The 20,087-nt window shown below is 36.8% G+C and overlaps 1 protein-coding gene across 1 annotated transcript in view; it reads right to left on the bottom strand.

Moving 5' to 3' along the window:
- The window catches only part of LOC127356824 (uncharacterized), a 134,946-nt gene that overhangs the window by 10,053 nt on the left and 104,806 nt on the right, over positions 1–20,087 (bottom strand). The window contains 13 exon segments of the mRNA XM_051388846.1: positions 63–365; positions 2,439–2,723; positions 2,840–3,151; positions 3,243–3,539; positions 3,703–3,987; positions 4,105–4,416; positions 4,508–4,810; positions 8,178–8,462; positions 8,592–8,903; positions 9,002–9,298; positions 9,451–9,768; positions 15,695–15,991; positions 17,647–17,695. Coding sequence (XP_051244806.1) covers positions 63–365; positions 2,439–2,723; positions 2,840–3,151; positions 3,243–3,539; positions 3,703–3,987; positions 4,105–4,416; positions 4,508–4,810; positions 8,178–8,462; positions 8,592–8,903; positions 9,002–9,298; positions 9,451–9,768; positions 15,695–15,991; positions 17,647–17,695 — 3,655 coding nt within the window.

Raw genomic sequence — 20,087 nt, 5'->3', positions numbered from 1 at the left:
ATGTCGTTTTCATTCTTCATTGTGACAAAACACTCAATTTTAATGTTGCATAGTTGTCTTACCTGCAACATTCACAGTCTTTTCAGTGGGTGAGAAGCACTTATGGACAGCTTTGCATGTTATATTCTTCAGTTTTTTCCACTGGCTTGAGGAAATTGTCACTTTACTTATTATGTGAGTCGTGTTTGTATCCTGGCTCACTGTATTACTGGTTGAGACCGTTCCATCCATAAGCCAGGTGATGTTGGCACCAAAAACAGTGCGGACCAAACATGTTGCTTTAACCTCAGATGTTGCCATCATTACTGTCTTGAAGTTGGGAATCTCCACATGAATGGAAGGAGGGGAGTCTGAATGAACTGACACTTGAAAATACACAGAAAAAGAATTATGAAGCAACATTCAATCATCAATAAAGTACAACAGCGTTTCTCAAACTTTTCACACTGCCTACCCCCTCAGGAACTATTTGGCTCTCTACATTCTATCATTATGACCAACATGAAAATATAATAGCGTAGCCTGACCCTATTCAGCTATGAACAGGTCACGCAGGAGGCAAGTTTATCCTTAGAAACAAATGATTTATTGTTCATTGCTGCTGAATCTGTAATGCAACCGGTTCAAGAAACATCATAGCTCATGACTAATTATGGTTGTAAATATGTGCTACATGCATGAATGTGACTAGATAACAGGCTGATATTGAAACAAAATATTACAGGAAATACAAAACTTATTTTAAACTACATTTCAGATATTTCATAGTTTAAGTAATGTTTTTTTATTCAAAGGTTTTTATTATTTTGATAGTATTATGTTTTTAAATGAATATTTTATACAATAAATGAAAAGGTTTAGAGGTACATCTGTGTACCATTAGAGGGAGCTCAAATACTATCTCTGCTATACTTACCACAGCTTGGGGACCAGTGAACTATGTTGTTCTAAACTATATTTTCTCCACACCCTGTAATTGTGAGACGAGTGGTTTCCGAAGTCTTTGAATACGTATGAATTACCACATTACATGTAAGTAGTTATATGTTTTTTGTGCTGCTGAATCTATAATGCAACCGGTTCAAGAAACATCAGTAATTTGGTGGAAAAAAAGGTACTCCTTGCCCGTACTTCTCTTTCTAATAGTGTCCCTTTGGAGACATGATTGCAGTGTTTTTGAACCATTCATTGTACCTCTGCTTACTAGCTTACCATCATATTTTAGCTCATGACTAATTATGGTTATAAATATGTGCTACATGCATGAATGTGACTAGGTAACAGGCTGATGTTGAAACAAAATATTACAGGAATTGAAAAACTTATTTTAAACTACATTTCAGACATTTCATAGTTTAAGTAGAGTTTTTATTCAAAGGGTTTAGTATTTTGATAGTATTATGTTTTTAAATGAATATATTTCACTAAAAAAGAAAATATTTAGAGATACATCTGTGTACCACTAGAGGGAGCTCAAATACTATCTTTGCTACACCTACCACAATTTGTGGACCTGTGAACTACATTATTCTAAAATATATTGTCACCACACCCTCTAATTGTGAGACGAGTTGCTTCCAAAGTGTTTGAATATGTATGAATTCCCACATTACATGTAAGTAGTTATATGTTTTTTGTGCAGGACAGATTGAACAAATCTGAGATACTGCTCTTCCCATGTTTATGTTGTGTGTAATGTACTCTATGCAAGATTTTAAATTATATCATTTGGATTTTGATGGTAGTTGACACTCAGGATATATCATTGCAAAGATTCTTTGAGTTTTTGACATCAGATCAATATGTTGAGGTCTCATTCCAATTTCTATGATGGGAGGAAACTGGTCTCTTCTTTTAGTGGTTTGACCAGGGATAGTGTTTAAGTAAAGACATCTATGACAGCAGGTCTTTTGATAGTAGGTGTTTAAGTGATAAGTATTACTGTATATCATCAGCTTATGAACTGATTTTGTGATTACTTGTACCAGTTGGAATAGCTGCAACATTTGTGTTTTGATGTATTACAGAAGTAAGTGAGTTATTATAAACAAAAGAAAGTGAGGTTGATAATGGGCATCCTTGTCTTCATGTAACTGACATTTTTTGGAATGTGTATCAACTTGTGATGACTGACAAAGTCTAAAAGGCAGTGAAGATTGGATTTACATTTGACAGGTGACCAGAGAACTTTGAATTAATGTAAATCTTCATTGATTTCAGCTGGATATAAAAGTAGGTGATTGTTTGCCATGATGGTAGCTTAACAACAGTGGGGGATATGGTGGTGGCTGTGTATCTGTGAGCTTCTTCTGCCCTCTTTAGTTAACAAAAAATTATTAATGCAGCTCTCAGTTTACACTGTAATACTTGTCGCATGTACAATACTGTCATTAGGCACACGGCTTGACATTGTTACTCTCCTTATGTTTTAATTTTACCTGAGCACAGGCTGATGTCCTTTCTGACATATATGTTCAGAGACTTGTCAGATACTTCACAAGTGAAGATCTTCCCTGTTTTCCACTCTGTTTGGGGGATATGAAGTTGACTGGTTACTGCCACACGACCATGTGGGTTCATGCTGATCTCATCGGTTGAAGAAGATCTTTGCTGAGACTCATAAAACCATTTAATTTGAGGATTAAAGCCCCATCCAGAGCATACGAGTCTCTGTGGTCCTGACTCTTTACTGGGGCCAACAAGGAGCTCCATTGATAGGTTCACTGAATGAGAGATGAATCAATGCATCAATTAATCAATTTTAAATTTTAAATGATTCATTAAGTGTGAAACATTAACTCAACATGTCATTAAGGGAAAGCAAAGTAACTCCTCTCACCAAAAATATTGCCTGTGGAGTTTGACTCAAAGGTGCTGAAGAAGCCTTGATTCACTTTACAGGTGAAACTTGTGTCATTCTTCCAGTACTTTTGGGGGACAGTGAAGCGTCTACTGATTGAATGGAGGCCTGGGGTTTCAGGAAGATCAACAAACTGCCTGTCAGAAATGTCAACCCCATTGGCCTGAAAGGTGACATAGAGGTCACTGGAGGAGAGTTGCGTGATGTCACACTCCAGCACAGCACTGTTTCTCTTCAGCAAATCTGGGAGAGATCTCCTGATCTCAACCAATGGAGCTGTAACTGCAGGTTCTGGATGATACGGAAACAAAACAAAGTTAATGTCGTTTTCATTCTTCATTGTGACAAAACACTCAATTTTAACATTGTATAGTCATCTTACCAGCAAAATTCACAGTCTTTTCGGTGGGTGAGAAGCACTTGTGGACAGCTCTGCATGTTATATGCTTCAGTTGTTTCCACTGGTCTGAGGAAAATGTCACTTCACTGACCATATGAGTTGTGTTTGCAGCCTGCTTCACCTTGCTACTTGGTATTACTTTGGAATCCATCAGCCAGGTCACCTCTGCATCAAAAGCAGTGCAAAGGAAACATGTTGCTCTGACCTCAGATGTTGCCATCATTACTGTCTTGAAACTAGGAATCTCCATATGAATGGAAGGTTGGGCGCTTGAGTAAGCTGACGTTTGAAAATACAAAGAAAAAGAATCATGAAGAAACATCAATCCTAAAAAAACAAAGTAATTGTAAAAGACTATAGTGACATTACATTTCAAAACACTCTTTTGAAGGTCAAAGTGTTCCTAGTAAACAGATGAGGTTGAGTCTCTCCTTGATTTTACCTAAGCAGAGGCTGATGTCCTTTTCAATGGTTTTGTCCAGGGACTTGTCAGATACTTCACAAGTGAAGCCCTTTCCTGTTTTCCACTCTGTTTGAGGGATATGAAGTTGACTGGTTACTGCCACACGTCCATCTGCATTCATGCTGATCTCATTGGTTGAAGGAGATCTTTGCTGAGACTCAGCAAACCATTTAATTTGAGGGTCGAAGCCCCATCCAGAGCATAAGATTATCTGTGGTCCTGACTCTTCACTGGGGCCCACAAGGAGCTCCATTGATGGATTCACTGAATGAGAGATGAATCAGTGCATCAATTAATCAATTTAATCATTTAAACTGATTCATTAAGTGTGAAACATTAACTCAACATGTCATTAAGGGAAAGCAAAGTAACTCCTCTCACCAAAAATATTGCCTGTGGAGTTTGACTCAAAGGTGCTGAAGAAGCCTTGATTCACTTTACAGGTGAAACTTGTGTCATTCTTCCAGTACTTTTGGGGGACAGTGAAGCGTCTACTGATTGAATGGAGGCCTGGGGTTTCAGGAAGATCAACAAACTGCCTGTCAGAAATGTCAACCCCATTGGCCTGAAAGGTGACATAGAGGTCACTGGAGGAGAGTTGCGTGATGTCACACTCCAGCACAGCACTGTTTCTCTTCAGCAAATCTGGGAGAGATCTCCTGATCTCAACCAATGGAGCTGTAGCTGCAGGTTCTGGATGATACGGAAACAAAACAAAGTTAATGTCGTTTTCATTCTTCATTGTGACAAAACACTCAATTTTAATGTTGTATAGTTGTCTTACCTGCAACATTCACAGTCTTTTCAGTGGGTGAGAAGCACTTATGGACAGCTTTGCATGTTATATTCTTCAGTTTTTTCCACTGGCTTGAGGAAATTGTCACTTTACTTATTATGTGAGTCGTGTTTGTATCCTGGCTCACTGTATTACTGGTTGAGACCGTTCCATCCATAAGCCAGGTGATGTTGGCACCAAAAACAGTGCGGACCAAACATGTTGCTTTAACCTCAGATGTTGCCATCATTACTGTCTTGAAGCTGGGAATCTCCACATGAATGGAAGGAGGGGAGTCTGAATGAACTGACACTTGAAAATACACAGAAAAAGAATTATGAAGCAACATTCAATCATCAATAAAGTACAACAGCGTTTCTCAAACTTTTCACACTGCCTACCCCCTCAGGAACTATTTGGCTCTCTACATTCTATCATTATGACCAACATGAAAATGCAGTAGCGTAGCCTGACCCTATTCAGCTATGTACAGGTCATGCAGGAGGCAGGTTTATTCCTAAGAAGCAAATTATTTATTGTTCATTGCTGTTGAATCTGTAATGCAACCGGTTCAAGAAACATCCGTAATTTAGTGGGAAAAAAGGTACGCCTGATCCATACTTCTCTTTCCAGTTGTGTCCCTTTGGAGCCATGATTGCAGTGTTTTTGAACCATTCATTTTACCTCTGCTTACTACCTTAACATAATATTTTATCTCATGACTAATTATGGTTGTAAATATGTTCTACATGCATGAATGTGACTAGGTAACAGGCTGATATTGACACAAAACATTACAGGAAATGCAAAACTTATTTTAAACTACATTTCAGATATTTCATAGTTTAAGTAGAGTTTTTTTTATTCAAAGGTTTTTATTATTTTGATAGTATTATGTTTTTAAATGAATGTATTTCACTAAAAAAGGAAAAGTTTAGACATACATCTGTGTACCACCAGAGGGAGCTCAAATACAATCGCTGCTAAACTTACCACAGTTGGGGACCAGTGGACAATGTTATTCTAAAATATATTTTCTCTACACCCTCTAATTGTGGGAAAACTTGCTTTTGAAGTGTTTGAATACGTATGATTTCCCACATTACATGTAAGTAGCTATATGTTTTTTGTGCAGGACAGATTGAACAAATCTGTTCATCTGGAGGTGATATGGTGGTGGCTATGTGTCTGTGAGCTTCTTCTGCCCTCTTTAGTTTACAAAAAATGATTAATGAAGCTCTCAGTTTACACTGTAATACTTGTCATATGGACAAAGTACTGTCATTAGGCACATGGCTTGACATTATTACTCTCCTTATGTTTTAATTTTACCTGAGCACAGGCTGATGTCTTTTCTGACATTGATGTTCAGAGACTTGTCAGATGCTTCACAAGTGAAGACCTTCCCTGTTTTCCACTCTGTTTGAGGGATATGAAGTTGACTGGTTACTGCCAGACGGCCATCTGCATTCATGCTGATCTCATCGGTTGAAGAAGATCTTTGCTGAGACTCAGAAAACCATTTAATTTGAGGATTAAAGCCCCATCCAGAGCACAAGAGTCTCTGTGGTCCTGACTCTTCACTGGGGCCCACAAGGAGCTCCATTGATGGATTCACTGAATGAAAGATGAATCAGTGCATCAATTAATCAATTTAATAATTTAAACTGATTCATTAGGTGTGAAACATTAACTCAACATGTCATTAAGGGAAAGCAAAGTAACTCCTCTCACCAAAAATATTGCCTGTGAAGTTTGACTCAAAGGTGCTGAAGAAGCCTTGATTCACTTTACAGGTGAAACATGTGTCATTCTTCCAGTACTTTTGGGGGACAGTGAAGCGTCTACTGATTGAATGGAGGCCTGGGGTTTCAGGAAGATCAACAAACTGCCTGTCAGAAATGTCAACCCCATTGGCCTGAAAGGTGACATAGAGGTCACTGGAGGAGAGTTGCGTGATGTCACACTCCAGCACAGCACTGTTTCTCTTCAGCAAATCTGGGAGAGATCTCCTGATCTCAACCAATGGAGCTGTAACTGCAGGTTCTGGATGATACGGAAACAAAACAAAGTTAATGTCGTTTTCATTCTTCATTGTGACAAAACACTCAATTTTAATGTTGTATAGTTGTCTTACCTGCAACATTCACAGTCTTTTCAGTGGGTGAGAAGCACTTATGGACAGCTTTGCATGTTATATTCTTCAGTTTTTTCCACTGGCTTGAGGAAACTGTCACTTTACTTATTATGTGAGTCGTGTTTGTATCCTGGCTCACTGTATTACTGGTTGAGACCGTCCCACCCATAAGCCAGGTGATGTTGGCACCAAAAACAGTGCGGACCAAACATGTTGCATTAACCCCAGATGTGTCCATCATTACTGTCTTGAAGTTGGGAATCTCCAGATGAATGGAAGGAGGGGAGTCTGAATGAGCTGATACTTGAAAATACACAGAAAAAGAATTATGAAGCAACATCCATACAAAGTACAACAGTGTTTCTTAAACCTTTCACACTGCCTACCCCCTCAGGAACTATTTGGCTCTTCACTTTCTACCATTATGACCAACATGAGCATGCAGTAGCGTAGCCTGATCCTATTCAGCTAAAGACAGGTCACGTAGGAGGCAGGTTTATTCCTAAGAAGCAAATGATTTATTGTTCATTGCTGTTGAATCTGCAATGCAACCGGTTCAAGAAACATCAGTAATTTGGTGGAAAAAAAGGTACTCCTGGTCCACACTTGTCTTTCCAATATTGTCCTTTTGGAGCCATGATTGCAGTGCTTTTGAACCATTCATTGTACATCTGCTTACTAGCTCAAACATCATATTTTAGCTCATGACTAATTATGGATGTAAATATGTGTTACATGCATGAATGTGACTAGATAGCAGGCTGATATTGACACAAAATATTACAAGAAATGCAAAACTTATTTTAAACTACATTTCAGACACTTAATAATTCAAGTAGAGTATTTTTATCCAAAGGTTTTTATTATTTTGATAGTATTATGTTTTTAAATGAATGTATTTCACTAAAAAAGAAAAAGTTTAGACATACATCTGTGTACCACTAGAGGGAGCTCAAATACTTTCTCTGCTAAACCTACCACAGTTGGGGACCAGTGGACAATGTTATTCTAAAATATATTTTCTCTACACCCTCTAATTGTGGGAAAACTTGCTTTTGAAGTGTTTGAATACGTATGAATTCCCACGTTACATGTAAGTAGTTATATGTTTTTGTGCAGGACAAATTGAACATATCTGAGATACTGCTCTTCCCATGTTTATGTTTTGTGTAATGTACTCTATGCAAGATTTACAATTGTGTCATTTGGATTTTGATATTAGTTGACACTCAGGATATATTATTGCAAACATTCTTTGAGTTTTTTGACATCAGATCAATATGTTGAGGTCTCATTCCAATTTCTATGATGGGAGAAAACTGCTCTCTTCTTTTAGTGGTTAGACCAGAGATAGTGTTTAAGTAAAATAAATAAATAAATAATAAATATTAACAGATTATTTGATTACTTGTACCAGTTTGCAAATCCTAAAAAAACTCAGTAATTGTAAAAAACTATAGTGACATTACATTTCAAAACACTTTTTGGAAGGTCAAAGTGTTCCTAGTAAACAGATGAGGTTGAGTCTCTCCTTAATTTTACCTGAGCAGAGGCTGATGTTCTTTTCAGTGGTTTTGTCCAGGGACTTGTCGGACACTTCACAAGTGAAGACATTCCCTGTTTTCCACTCTGTTTGAGGGATATGAAGTTGACTGGTTACTGCCACACGTCCATCTGCATTCATGCTGATGTCATCGGTTGAAGAAGATCTTGGCTGAGACTCAGCAAACCATTTAATTTGAGGGTCAAAGCCCCATCCAGAGCATACAAGTCTCTGTGGTCCTTCCTCCTCACTGGGGAGCAGAAGGAGCTCCATTGATGGGTCCCCTATATGTCAACAAATGAATAAATTAATTAAAACTGAATCAGGCACATTTTAAGTTAATTTAAATAGAAAAAATGCAATGGCAGTAAGAAATCAACAGTTTAAAAAAAAAAAAGAAGTACAACACTCACCAAAAATATGGCCTGTTGCTCTTGACTTGAAAGTCATGTGGAGGCCTTGATTTACTCTGCAGGAAAAACTTGTATCATTATTCCAGTGGTTTTGGGGGACAAGGAATCGTCTACTGATTGAATGGGGGCCTGGCGTTTCAGGAAGATCAACATAAAGTTTTTCAGAGATGTCAGTATCGTCGGCTTGAAAGGTGATATAGAGGTCACTGGAGGAGAGTTCTGTGACGTCACACTCCAGCACAGCACTGTTTCCCTTCAGCAAATCTGGGAGAGATCTCCTGATCTCAACCAATGGAGTCCGAATTACATTTTCTGGATGATACAGAAAGACAAAAAAGCAGAGGTATTTATTTTTGGTCACTTCACTAACACAGCATTTCCACACTTATTATTTTGTCTAATCCTTTTACCTGAAACATTTACGGTCTCCTCAGTGGATGAGAAGCAGCGATGTTCAGCTTTACATTTTACAACCCTCAGCTGTTTCCACTTACTTGAGGAAACCGTCAGAGTGCTTATTAAATTAGATGCGTTTCTGGCCAGATTAACTTGGGTTTTGATTGGGTCTGTCCCATCTATTTGCCAGGTCACCTTGGCATCAAACACAGTGAGGACTGAACATGTTGCCTTCACCTCAGTCTTGGCTGTCATTACTGTCCTGAAGCTGGGAATCTCCACATGCATAGAAGGAGTAGTTCTTGCATGGACTGCAGGAAAAAAAAACATAAATGTTCAATGTGAAATGATACATCTTATTCAAAGTACTTATTTTAAGACAACATGGATTTTTTTTATCTTAAAACATGAATGATATATCTGTTACATATTGTGCAATGAGACAGTAGCTGCACATACTTACTTTGGCAAAAACTTATTGTTTTTATGGATTCCTTGTTGTTGTGATTGGACTTGCATGTAAAACTTGAGCCATCTGACCACTGTTTCATATTTGGCTCAATCTCACTGCTTAGACTGAAGGTTTTCTCCATTCCCTCCACACTCTGCAGCTTTCTTTGAATTGGTACAATGTTTAGACGTTGGTTGTTCTGTTGCCAGGTCACACTCAGTTTGTCTGGAAAGAAGCCACTTAGGGTGCAGATGAGTCTGACTGGTGAGGACCCTAATTCTCCTTCCCAGACAGGGTATAGTGTGATGTTTGGAGACACAACTCGCAGTCCTGAGATAGAGAAGAGGTTATATTGTTTTTACTTGTTTCATTATAAATGTTGGATGTGGACAATATGCACTGATTTATTCTCTTCAGTTATACATACCTTCAGGTTTTTGTCAACTAACCAACTGTGTTGTCTCAATTCTAAGTGTAATGTCTTTGTATTTAGGCTAGATGGCAGAGTACTTTTATAATGTCTGCTCGAGTCAGGTGGAGATGGGGCTGGAAGCCTGTTGCACAGATGTTGCAGCATGACAGGGCAGAGTGATCAGCGCTAGCAGCAAGCGGAAGCATTGAGTAACACCCAGGTCCCAAAAAAGTACCAAAATACAGAAGTGAAACAATACAAAGAGCAACGGGGCATCACAGACGCCAGGTGTGAGGTGTGGCTATGCCAGTAAGAGAAACAGAGTACACATTTAAATATCTCATATCAGTTTACATATGCTATCAGATACATTTGACATGGCTTCTCAAGACTTTGTTGAAGGTTTTAGTTCTCAGGGGCTATTATTAATAGACTCGAGAACTAACCGACTGTGAAATCTCTGAATTTACATACTGAGTTGAACATGGGCTGTTGATTCCAGGTGCTGGAGAGGTGATCGGCATGAACAGCTCATTACACAACATATACAATATAGTTAGAAAATGTTTTTAATAGATTAATAAAATTTTAGTATTACATGTTAAACTTATATAGATCAAATTATAGACAGTATGAACTATTTCAAAATAATGGACGAGAGAAAAATTGGAGGAGCAACATCAATGGTTATCTTCATTTAAACATTTATTTTCAAAAAGACACAAAGCTTGTAATTGTGATGAAAAAAGCACAATGATAATTACTTACATGATTCTATGAGTTTCTAAGCAAAATGTGTGAAAAAATACTTTTTTTTTTGTTTTACAGAAAGTTTGCCTCATTTCATTTAATCTGAAAAGACAGAAAAACATATAAATGTGGATTAGTAATATTGCACCTAAATGATCAAACTTCCTTCTATTTGTCATCATTTGCATGTGTGCTTATAATGTAAATGTATATGACCGACATATGCACATTACAGTTACAACATTACTGCATCATAAAGTATAATGCACACATGAATCTTAAATGCTTGCCTGACCTCTTTGTAAGGATATCCTTCAAGAAAAATGTTAAGTAAAACTGGAACCTACACATTTATTTTGGATTTCAAAGACATCTTGAGATTAACTTCATTATTGTTAAGTGAGACATTTCACCATGTAATTTTCTGATGATTTGTAAAATAAATGTCTTAACATGCAGCACAAACTAAATCTTGCTGTTATAGTTTGCTGTGCTTATTTAATAATTAATTTAGCCTAATTCATTTATGAGAAATTTATTTTATATATTTGGAATAATATTAAACACACAATAACAGCAACATCTTGAAAATATAACTCAATTCAGTATAGTAGCCCTTAAATTTTGTGACATAACTCAACATACCACAGAGTTGATTCAGCACCTCTCTCCGTAAAACTCCTTATGCTTTACAGAGGTGACTTTCATTTTAAGTTTATTGTGTTTCAGAAATGTTTTCCTTGTATTAACCTACTGTTATTTCATTCCTCACGTTAAGAGTTTTCTGTCAACTCATCTGTCTTGTTTGAACTGAATACAATTGTCTTTTTCTGTCCAAAACCTGTGCAGGATTTTAACATATAAAATCATTATTACCTTGAAAAAAGTGGTTACAATGGTGAACAGCAGAGTGATCAAGAAGAGAAGGATGAAGGTGACGGCTGCCACCGCCATGTTATCTTCCTCTGTGATACAGATCCATTGGATGTTAGTTTCGCTCAGGGTCTCTGTATGTAGTGTACAGTAATTAATCAATTAGTATTTGGAACAATCCACTGGTGAATTTGAACAATAGCTCTTGAGACAATGATCAAATTCCTTTAGCATGGTTATATATTTTATAACCTCACAGGTCAGATTGGATTTGATCAGTAAATCAATTAGTTAGACAATTAATCCAAGTATGAAATAGACACCAAAAAATGAAGGAAAACAGTAATGGTATATGTCTTGATACTTATTACACTGTCATTAGTCTACCAAAGACGTAATTGTTCTGCGTGTCCTTCTAAAATGTCAATTATGTTAATAAATGTAAAAGAAAACATTTGTCCTACGATGATCCTGAATTGCTTTTGAAAGACCCGTTTATTGGTGTGGCATGCATGACTTGGCTTGTGAATCACTATATTTATCATCCGACTGAGAGACCACAGAGCTGGAGTTAAACTTTAAACAATCAATCATGTCTTGTGTTGGGGGTGCAAGACCAAGTAGAGGAAACACACATACACGAAGACAAGTCACACAAACACTGTTGACCACTGTTACGTGTGTATGACACGAACAACATCTATGAATAAAAATGAACAAATAAACAGAAATTAATTTAATTTAATTTTGACTAAAGTTAGTGGGGTGGTGTTGTGTTCTTCTAGTGAATATATCATGATGTTGAAAGATTAATATATTGTTAGTGTGCTTTTAAACTCAAACATGCTCATAACTACACCTGAGTTGAACAGGGATAGCACTGTGACAGTACACAATAAACATGTAGCTCAAAATATTAGTTAAATAAAGACATGAACTGCATGCGACATACAACAACAGAGTTGCAAAGTGCTTTTTTTTATTTTGATTTTTAATCTGCATTAAAAAGACAAACACAATGTCATATCACAAGCAACAAACATTAAACAACAAACAGCAGAAGACACAGCGACACAAAATAACATCTACTGGGCCTTGCATGTTTCAGGGACATTCAGGTTGAGGTTGACCAGGTTGTTTTTTTCAAATGTTCTGTGCCCGATGGATCTGACAATAGCTTTAGTTGTGTTAGCAACAGATTCGTGGTGAACTGCACAGCTATACACGTCATTCTGTTTCCACTGATCAAGGCTGACTGTTAATTGGGCATAAACAGAATAGGATCCATTGTTTTCTACAGGCTTTGTGGTATGGAACTCATAGCCAGAGACTGGTTCCTCGTCATCAACAAGCCAAGACACAAAAACTTCCTGAGGGAAGAAGTCTTTCACATAGCAAGTCAGGGTCACCATTTCTTTTCTAGTATGTTCTATTGGAGGCAGCATAAATACTGAAGGACGCTGCATCTCTCCTCCTGCAAGCGTGAGAAAACAATTAGATTCCTACCACAGGCAAAAGTACCTGCAGTACTGAAGGAAATATCTCCTACAAAATACACTTATAATGTTTCATGGCATGACAAGAGAAATTCAACACTTTTAGCAAATAATTGCGGAACAGTTTTCTTACCAATTTTCCTTTCATAGAGTTCCTTAATTGGTACAACCAACGCTGAATGTTCCACAAAGCAGTAGCGCTTTATCCCACGGCTCCATTCTTCATACGAGATGTCAAGAGTAAGGCTGAATCTGTTCTTCTTTATTTTTACAGCGACTTCTGTGGTACCAACCAACTCTTTATTGTTATCATCTTCCCACCACATCTTGATAAAAGATGCCTCATCTATCTGGACTGTACATACTAAAGATCCTTTGTTGTTTGAAAACAAGTCCTTCGTTGAGGGGCCACTGATCTCTATTTCCACATCTTTTTCAAAACATCCAGGACCTATCGAGTGAGGAATTAATGAACCATTATTGAAAAGAAATGGCTGCAAAACCATGAGAAGTGAAATTAAATTAACATTACGAAAAAAGTATCAATTTACTCACACTCTACTGTATTTCCTTTGTAGACTACAGATGAATTCTTGAAGGCTGGAATACCATTTTTACCTTTCCCCTCAAACAGGCATGTAAACTCAGTACTGGGAGACCACTCACTGGACTTCACTCTGAGAAAACTTGCTGTACTGTACACTTTAGTACCATTCGCGTCCGTCCTCTCCACGGAAGTTGTTTCGATCTTGTCTGTTTGGTTGTTGAAGTCCTCACCATTTTTCAGCCACTTGATCTTATAACTGTTTGGTGAAAAATCGGTGGCAAAGCAGGAGAAGGCAGCCTCCTCCTCGTCCTCATCAGAGGAGGCGAACACTTTAAGAGTTGGCAACTTATAAACCACATCTGAAAAAAAAACACACACACACACAAATATATGTAGGCAGAAGCAGGGTATAATATATATATGCAGAAGCAGAGGTGAACAATGTGCTACAGTGTTCATGTAATCCACATTTACTATAGATTTACAATATAACTGAGCTGATCACTTTTCTACTGTATGTTATACAACTTGCACAGAAATGTACGTAATGATTCTGCTCCTCAAATAAACACGTTACTGCAGTGTGTGGAAAGAGTAAAAAATAAAATAAGATTTTCATAATTTTAAAAAAATTACATGATTGAACAGCAGGGCTCGCTTCTGCATATACATCGACTGCTCGGGCAAGCACACAGATTTTTTTTGCAGGAATGTTAACGATCAACATACAGTTTTCATCTACCTGCATAATCCCAGTTATGCAGATAGATGGAAACTGTATGGTTAAAGAAGCAGAATACATAGCAATAATCTGTTCTTAGACAGGTGCAGAGGACATACAGTATATTAGTAAAGAATTAATTAGACTCAGCAGCTGAATATACATGAAAGTCTCAGCCTTCTCATTCCACCTCACTGTTCGGTTTGCCGCAAGGCCGACTTATTATAAAACTAAAAATATAAAAAAAATTGTCACACTATTTAATTTGGTTACAGCTGTATTTTTATGTTCTCCTCTGTTTATGTATAGCTTCGAAAAGACAGATTGGAGTATATTTGTAAACCTGTTCCCAGATATCTACACTTTCCATAAGTTATTTGATCAAGTCTGCCTTTAATAAAATTTCTCTGAAAAATCTATAAAACCAAGTAATAGAGATTAACTCTTTGTTGATGTAATACATCAATAACACTTATTTATGACTGTATTTTATTATTTTTAAATTATGATTTTGGCCCTGTTTTTTGCATACAGTTTTTTTTAACCTTATTCATTGCATGAATTGTGCCGTATGAATAAAATTACTGTTAAATCATTACAACAAGAGATTTTATAATTGAAGCGTGTTCTTATCCTTGTCCCCCGTAAATACTAGTAGCAGCCTTGCAGTACAATGTTTACACTGTAAAATGTAAAGCTTTCTTTAAGGGTATTCTTTTTTGACACTATATTCTGCTTCAATTTACTGGCATTTGACGGCCAATTATGTATTACATTATTTATCAGTTATTATAACCATTCACTTTTCTTTAATAAATATAGTTTAAAAACCTTAAAATTGCTGCAAAAATATAAAATATGTTAACTGCTCCACCATGTAAACATGCTAGATTCAAATAAACTACTAAAAAGGCATTTAAAAATCACTAAGCATAGGCCTTAGTTGGCTTCACGGTATCAGCCTGTACGTTTCCCACTGCATGTGCCGATTGAACGGTGACCATAATGGGTATTCCTGAGTTGTCAAAAGCATAGTCACAGTTCAACAAACTATTAACCACTGCATGCATAAACTTGTTCCCAGATATCTACACTTTGCATAGGGTCTTTTATGACAATCTACTATCTAACGTATTTTCAGACGTTTCAGCAGTAGCTCGGAATAAATTTACAAAGGTGTGGTAAAGTCTGCCTCCAATAACATTTCTCAAAAAAATCTACAAAACCAAGTAATAGAGAATAACTTTTTGTTGACATTATGGCTATTTATGAGCCAACTATGTATTAGATTATTTATCAGTTATCGTAACCATTAACTATTCTTTAATAAATATAGTTTTAAAACCTTAAAATTGTTGCACAATTATAAAATATGTTAACATCTCCACCATGTAAACATCCTAGGTTCAAATCTACTACTAAAAAGGCATTTAAAAATCACTTAGCATAGTCCTTACTTGGCTTCACGATATCAGCCTGTCCATTTCCCGCTGCATGTGTCGCGACGCATTGGAAAGTCTGCCTTGCGTCCCAGTCCTGTCTCCTCACTTGGATTTGACTGACCCCCGTATAAACGTTGTTTTTCTGTACTGCAGGGTACTGAATGAAGTCCGTCAATGGAGTCCCACCTTTGCTCCATGAATAGGTCAGTGAGGAGGGTGTGAAACCGGTGGCAAGACAGCCAAGAGTGACCGTGGCTCCACTCCCCGAACCACATTGCATCAGAGGAAACACAGTTGGTGGAGTTGAAGTGCCTAAAAAAGGAAAAACAAACGTGTAATATAATAATATAATAAATATAACAAAATAAAACTAAAGTTCAACAGTTTAATAGTGTGACAAAACACAGCACTGAAGGCATTACCTCTTAAAATGTTGAATATGAAAATTTCAAGTGCCCTCCATACAAAGACCTTTGTTTCCTTATGTTATTTATTTAGATGTTGTTTGTTGCACTAAGATTAACCTTCCTCAATTATATTTTTTAAAGTAGTTTTTTATAATTCTACATACAAATAGGTGAAATGCTTTAAATGGACAACTTTGACAATAATCATAAGCAACTTTTTAAATTGAAGGAATTAAGATGTAAAGTCAGTAAACATCCATAAAGAATTACTTTTGGTCAAATTCAGCAACTGTGTATGAGGTCGAAGAGTATTCTTACCTGATGAAACAGTTACCGTTGTACCCTTTCCCCAGTAGTCAAAAGCATCATAGTAGCACAGTGCTGAATCTACTTAGTTGTTAGTATAAAAAGTCTACGTCTACTAATGCTGAGCGCAAAAAGTCTAAATTAACATTTAATTAATCCCACCACTATAAAATCCACTTAACTGACTCAAAATACTCTAATCATAAATATCCACCGTTGAATCTACTGAGAATATTTGCTGTTTGACTTTGTACAGTACACACTGTATTAAAACTTTACTTTTGAAGGGACACTTGACTTACAGAATAACTTAAATATGAAATTTTACAGTCTGAAACATACTCTGCCGTAGACTTTAAATGGTACAAATCTTACCTGATGACACTGTTACCATAGTGCCTTTTCCCCAGTAGTCAAAAGCCCAGTTGTCACAGTTAAGAGAGTCAATTCACACTTCTCACAAAAACTCATGACTGTAATATCCCATTACTTCAAGTTATACAGTTTGGTTGCAGCGACAATTAAAACAAAAACAAAAAAACACCTGTTGATAAAATTACTTTCCAACTGAACTAGATAGCTAGAAGTTTTGATGAATTATTTGTGCTCAGGTTACCAAATACTGTCCCCTGTCTTATCACTGGCCAATAGTTGTGGGTACAGGAAAATGATAATATATATTTTAATAATGCGATCAGGAAATGTATTCTCTAATCAGAAATATCAAAATTACATACCTGAGGTGATGGTGACCATTGTGCCTTTTCCCCAGTAGTCAAAAGCGTAGTCACAGTTCAACAAACTATTTACCACTACATACAAAAACCTGTTCCCAGGCTTTCCATTGTTATTTTATGTCAATCTACCATCTGACATATTTTCCTTGGATGTTGCAAATAAGGATTCAGAAGTTTAAATCAACTCTACTGGTTTTACCACATTTAACATACAGTTTTGCAGAAATTAATTTGTGGTGTCGCAAATGGATTTCTTCAAAAAAATCCGAAAACAATTTTTTAAATACAAATGTGTACATTGGAAAAAAAAGATTGGCTTACCTGTAGCTGTAACTGTAACCATTGTGCCTTTTCCCCAGTAGTCAAAAGCACCATCACAGTGTAATATGTCAACACATCCAACATACAAAAACAAGCACCTTAAAGATGCTGTTGATGCCCCTGAGGTCTAAATATACTATAATAAACAGCGTAATTATCACATTTTCAATATGATGATTAAATAAGCTTTTTTTACCTGTTGTGACAGTCACTGTTGTTCCTTTTCCCCAGTAGTCAAAGTAGTAGTCACAGTGATAGGTTTCAATAGCACTTTCGTACAAAAATACTTCACAGGTTGAATCATCTAATAAATCATTTTTGTACTTACTCAGTAAATAGAATATACCAAATATTCACCCCAAACTTTTGTTTTTGCTGTTAATGACTTCTTAATCTAACTGCAGTGTAAACCAACATAGATTTAAGAATAAACCAGAAAGATATTACATTTTCTTCAATCAAAATATATTGGATTATTACTCACCAGAAGTTACTGTGACTTGTGTCCCTTTCCCCCAGTAGTCAAAGTAGCCATAGCCACAGTTACACATACAGCCTGCTTCTATTACAAATACTATAAATGTTTAAACCAAGAAAAGCAAACATGTTTCACTGGCAAAGCAATTCCCACTGTACTATGTAACCACGTCCCCTGAGATATTAATTTCCTGTGGTCTGGGTTATATAAAATTAAATGTGTTTGCCAACGGTTAGCGAACACTTCCTCTTTATCAGACCCTCCTGTTAACTCCAGTTCCTGCAACATACTCAACCAGATACACATTCAGCCATTAAGATTGATGAAAAATAATGATATAGGGCTCTGTTTCCACATTTTCCACATTTAGATTAAAAAATAAAACAAATGTCATTCCTTGTACACATTCACTTGATTTATCATAGCCACTTGAACATCCTTGAAGTAACTAATGTTTCAGTCCATTAACTAGCCCACAAGTCTTCTATAGTAATGTCAGAAAACACCAGGAAAGCCACACACCTCACTGAAAAATGAAGTTCATAAGCAATGTAGCAAATGCAGAAATCACTGCTGGAGGATCCACCATGAGCAGTTTAGCATTAAGCATTTAGCCAAATACAGAACCCACCTGTTGGTCAAGCAACATCTTTAGTGTCTTTGATATGTGTCACTTGTGTGTTTGCCGGGTGGTGTATCAAATCAGTGATTAGTATAAGTAGATGCAACCTTTTATTTAACTACAGGTAGGCTACAGTAATGCTAAATAACCCATAATGACAATGTGCTATTGTGCACTAGATTTGGCCCGGGAGAGACTGCACCCCTTGTACCACCTACTGAACAGATATACTATTGATGGAATTAAAATATCAGGTCGGGAGCAATGCCCTCTGACCCCCACTACATCCGGGTGAACTGCTTGTTCTTCTCTCTGTGTGTGCTTATGTTTAAGGCCAATTTAATGTACTGTATATGTGATCTGTAAGATAACGGTGCCAAGTTAAAATAGTTACACATACACTACACATCCTTAACTATAAAAACCCACCATAATAATAAACCTCAGTGAAAAGTACATCAGTACATACATTACACACAGACAAATAGGTATGAATTTTGTACCCAAATGTAAATTTGTCAGAAAAGTACCCTGTAAGGTATGAAAAAGGCCCTTGAGGTGATAACTGTGGACCTTTGTTTAATTCTAAAGGTACAAATTCATGGCTGACAGAAAGAGTACATAGTTGTACTTTTAACAAGCTTAACGTACAGGGAAATATTACAGCAAATCAGTGATCACAGAGTTAGATTTATTTAAATAATAACTAAGCTACAATATGCTTTCCACTCAATTCTTGGTTTGTGTGGCCTGGGAATAATTTCATGAGCAAGAACTAGGACAGCACTTCTGTGCAACTTTTTTAATTTTGCCACGTGGACGTTTCGGGCAAGATGCTCTTCTTCAGCGTGTATTGGCAAGGTCACAATGGATCAATTCGAGTGATTTTGTTCATTTAATCAAGTAACCAATTGTCGTGAAAGAGTGAAATGCTTTCACTAGCCATTACCATTACTCCCAATTTTATTTTATTTAAGTATTATCACTCCCTTATGGAGCCTGAGGAGTTGGGTAGTGCAACCCATTTTTTCCCTGCAGTCTGCTGTGGCAAGTGCGTTGGTACTCTGCACTGCTGAAGAGTTTAAAACTTGATTAAGGCCGTTAGTGTTAAAAGATTTTTCTTGAACTACATTTTGGTGAAGAATTGAAAACGGGCAGTGGTTGCAGGTTGTCAGTTCAATCCCTGAAACTGGCAGAATAAATCTTTGTGAGCAAAGTGAAGAAGCAGCACTTGGGTGCCCTTGTGCAAAGCCCTTAACCGCAGCCGCTGTGGTTGTCCTGGGTAGCTTCCAGGTATGAACATTGTAAATGTGATCAGGGCATTCCTTCCTCGCAGTTAATCTTCCCTGAATCAACAAAGGTTAAATAAGAAAATAATTCTAACAGTATATGAAGGTACACACAAAAGGTACAGAAATGTTCTTTTAGAGGTACAGAAAAGAAGCTGCAAAAATTTAACTTGTTCAAAGGTACAGCACTTTTACCCTGCTAGGGTACAGCTGGAGCATTAGGTTAATTCCTGTACCTTGATTTGTAC

The sequence above is a fragment of the Dicentrarchus labrax genome, unplaced genomic scaffold (assembly GCF_905237075.1).
Source record: "Dicentrarchus labrax unplaced genomic scaffold, dlabrax2021, whole genome shotgun sequence".
NCBI classification, from domain to species: Eukaryota; Metazoa; Chordata; class Actinopteri; family Moronidae; genus Dicentrarchus; species Dicentrarchus labrax.
The sequence above is the reverse complement of the archived record's forward strand: the minus strand, read 5'-3'. Positions and strand labels throughout refer to the sequence as shown.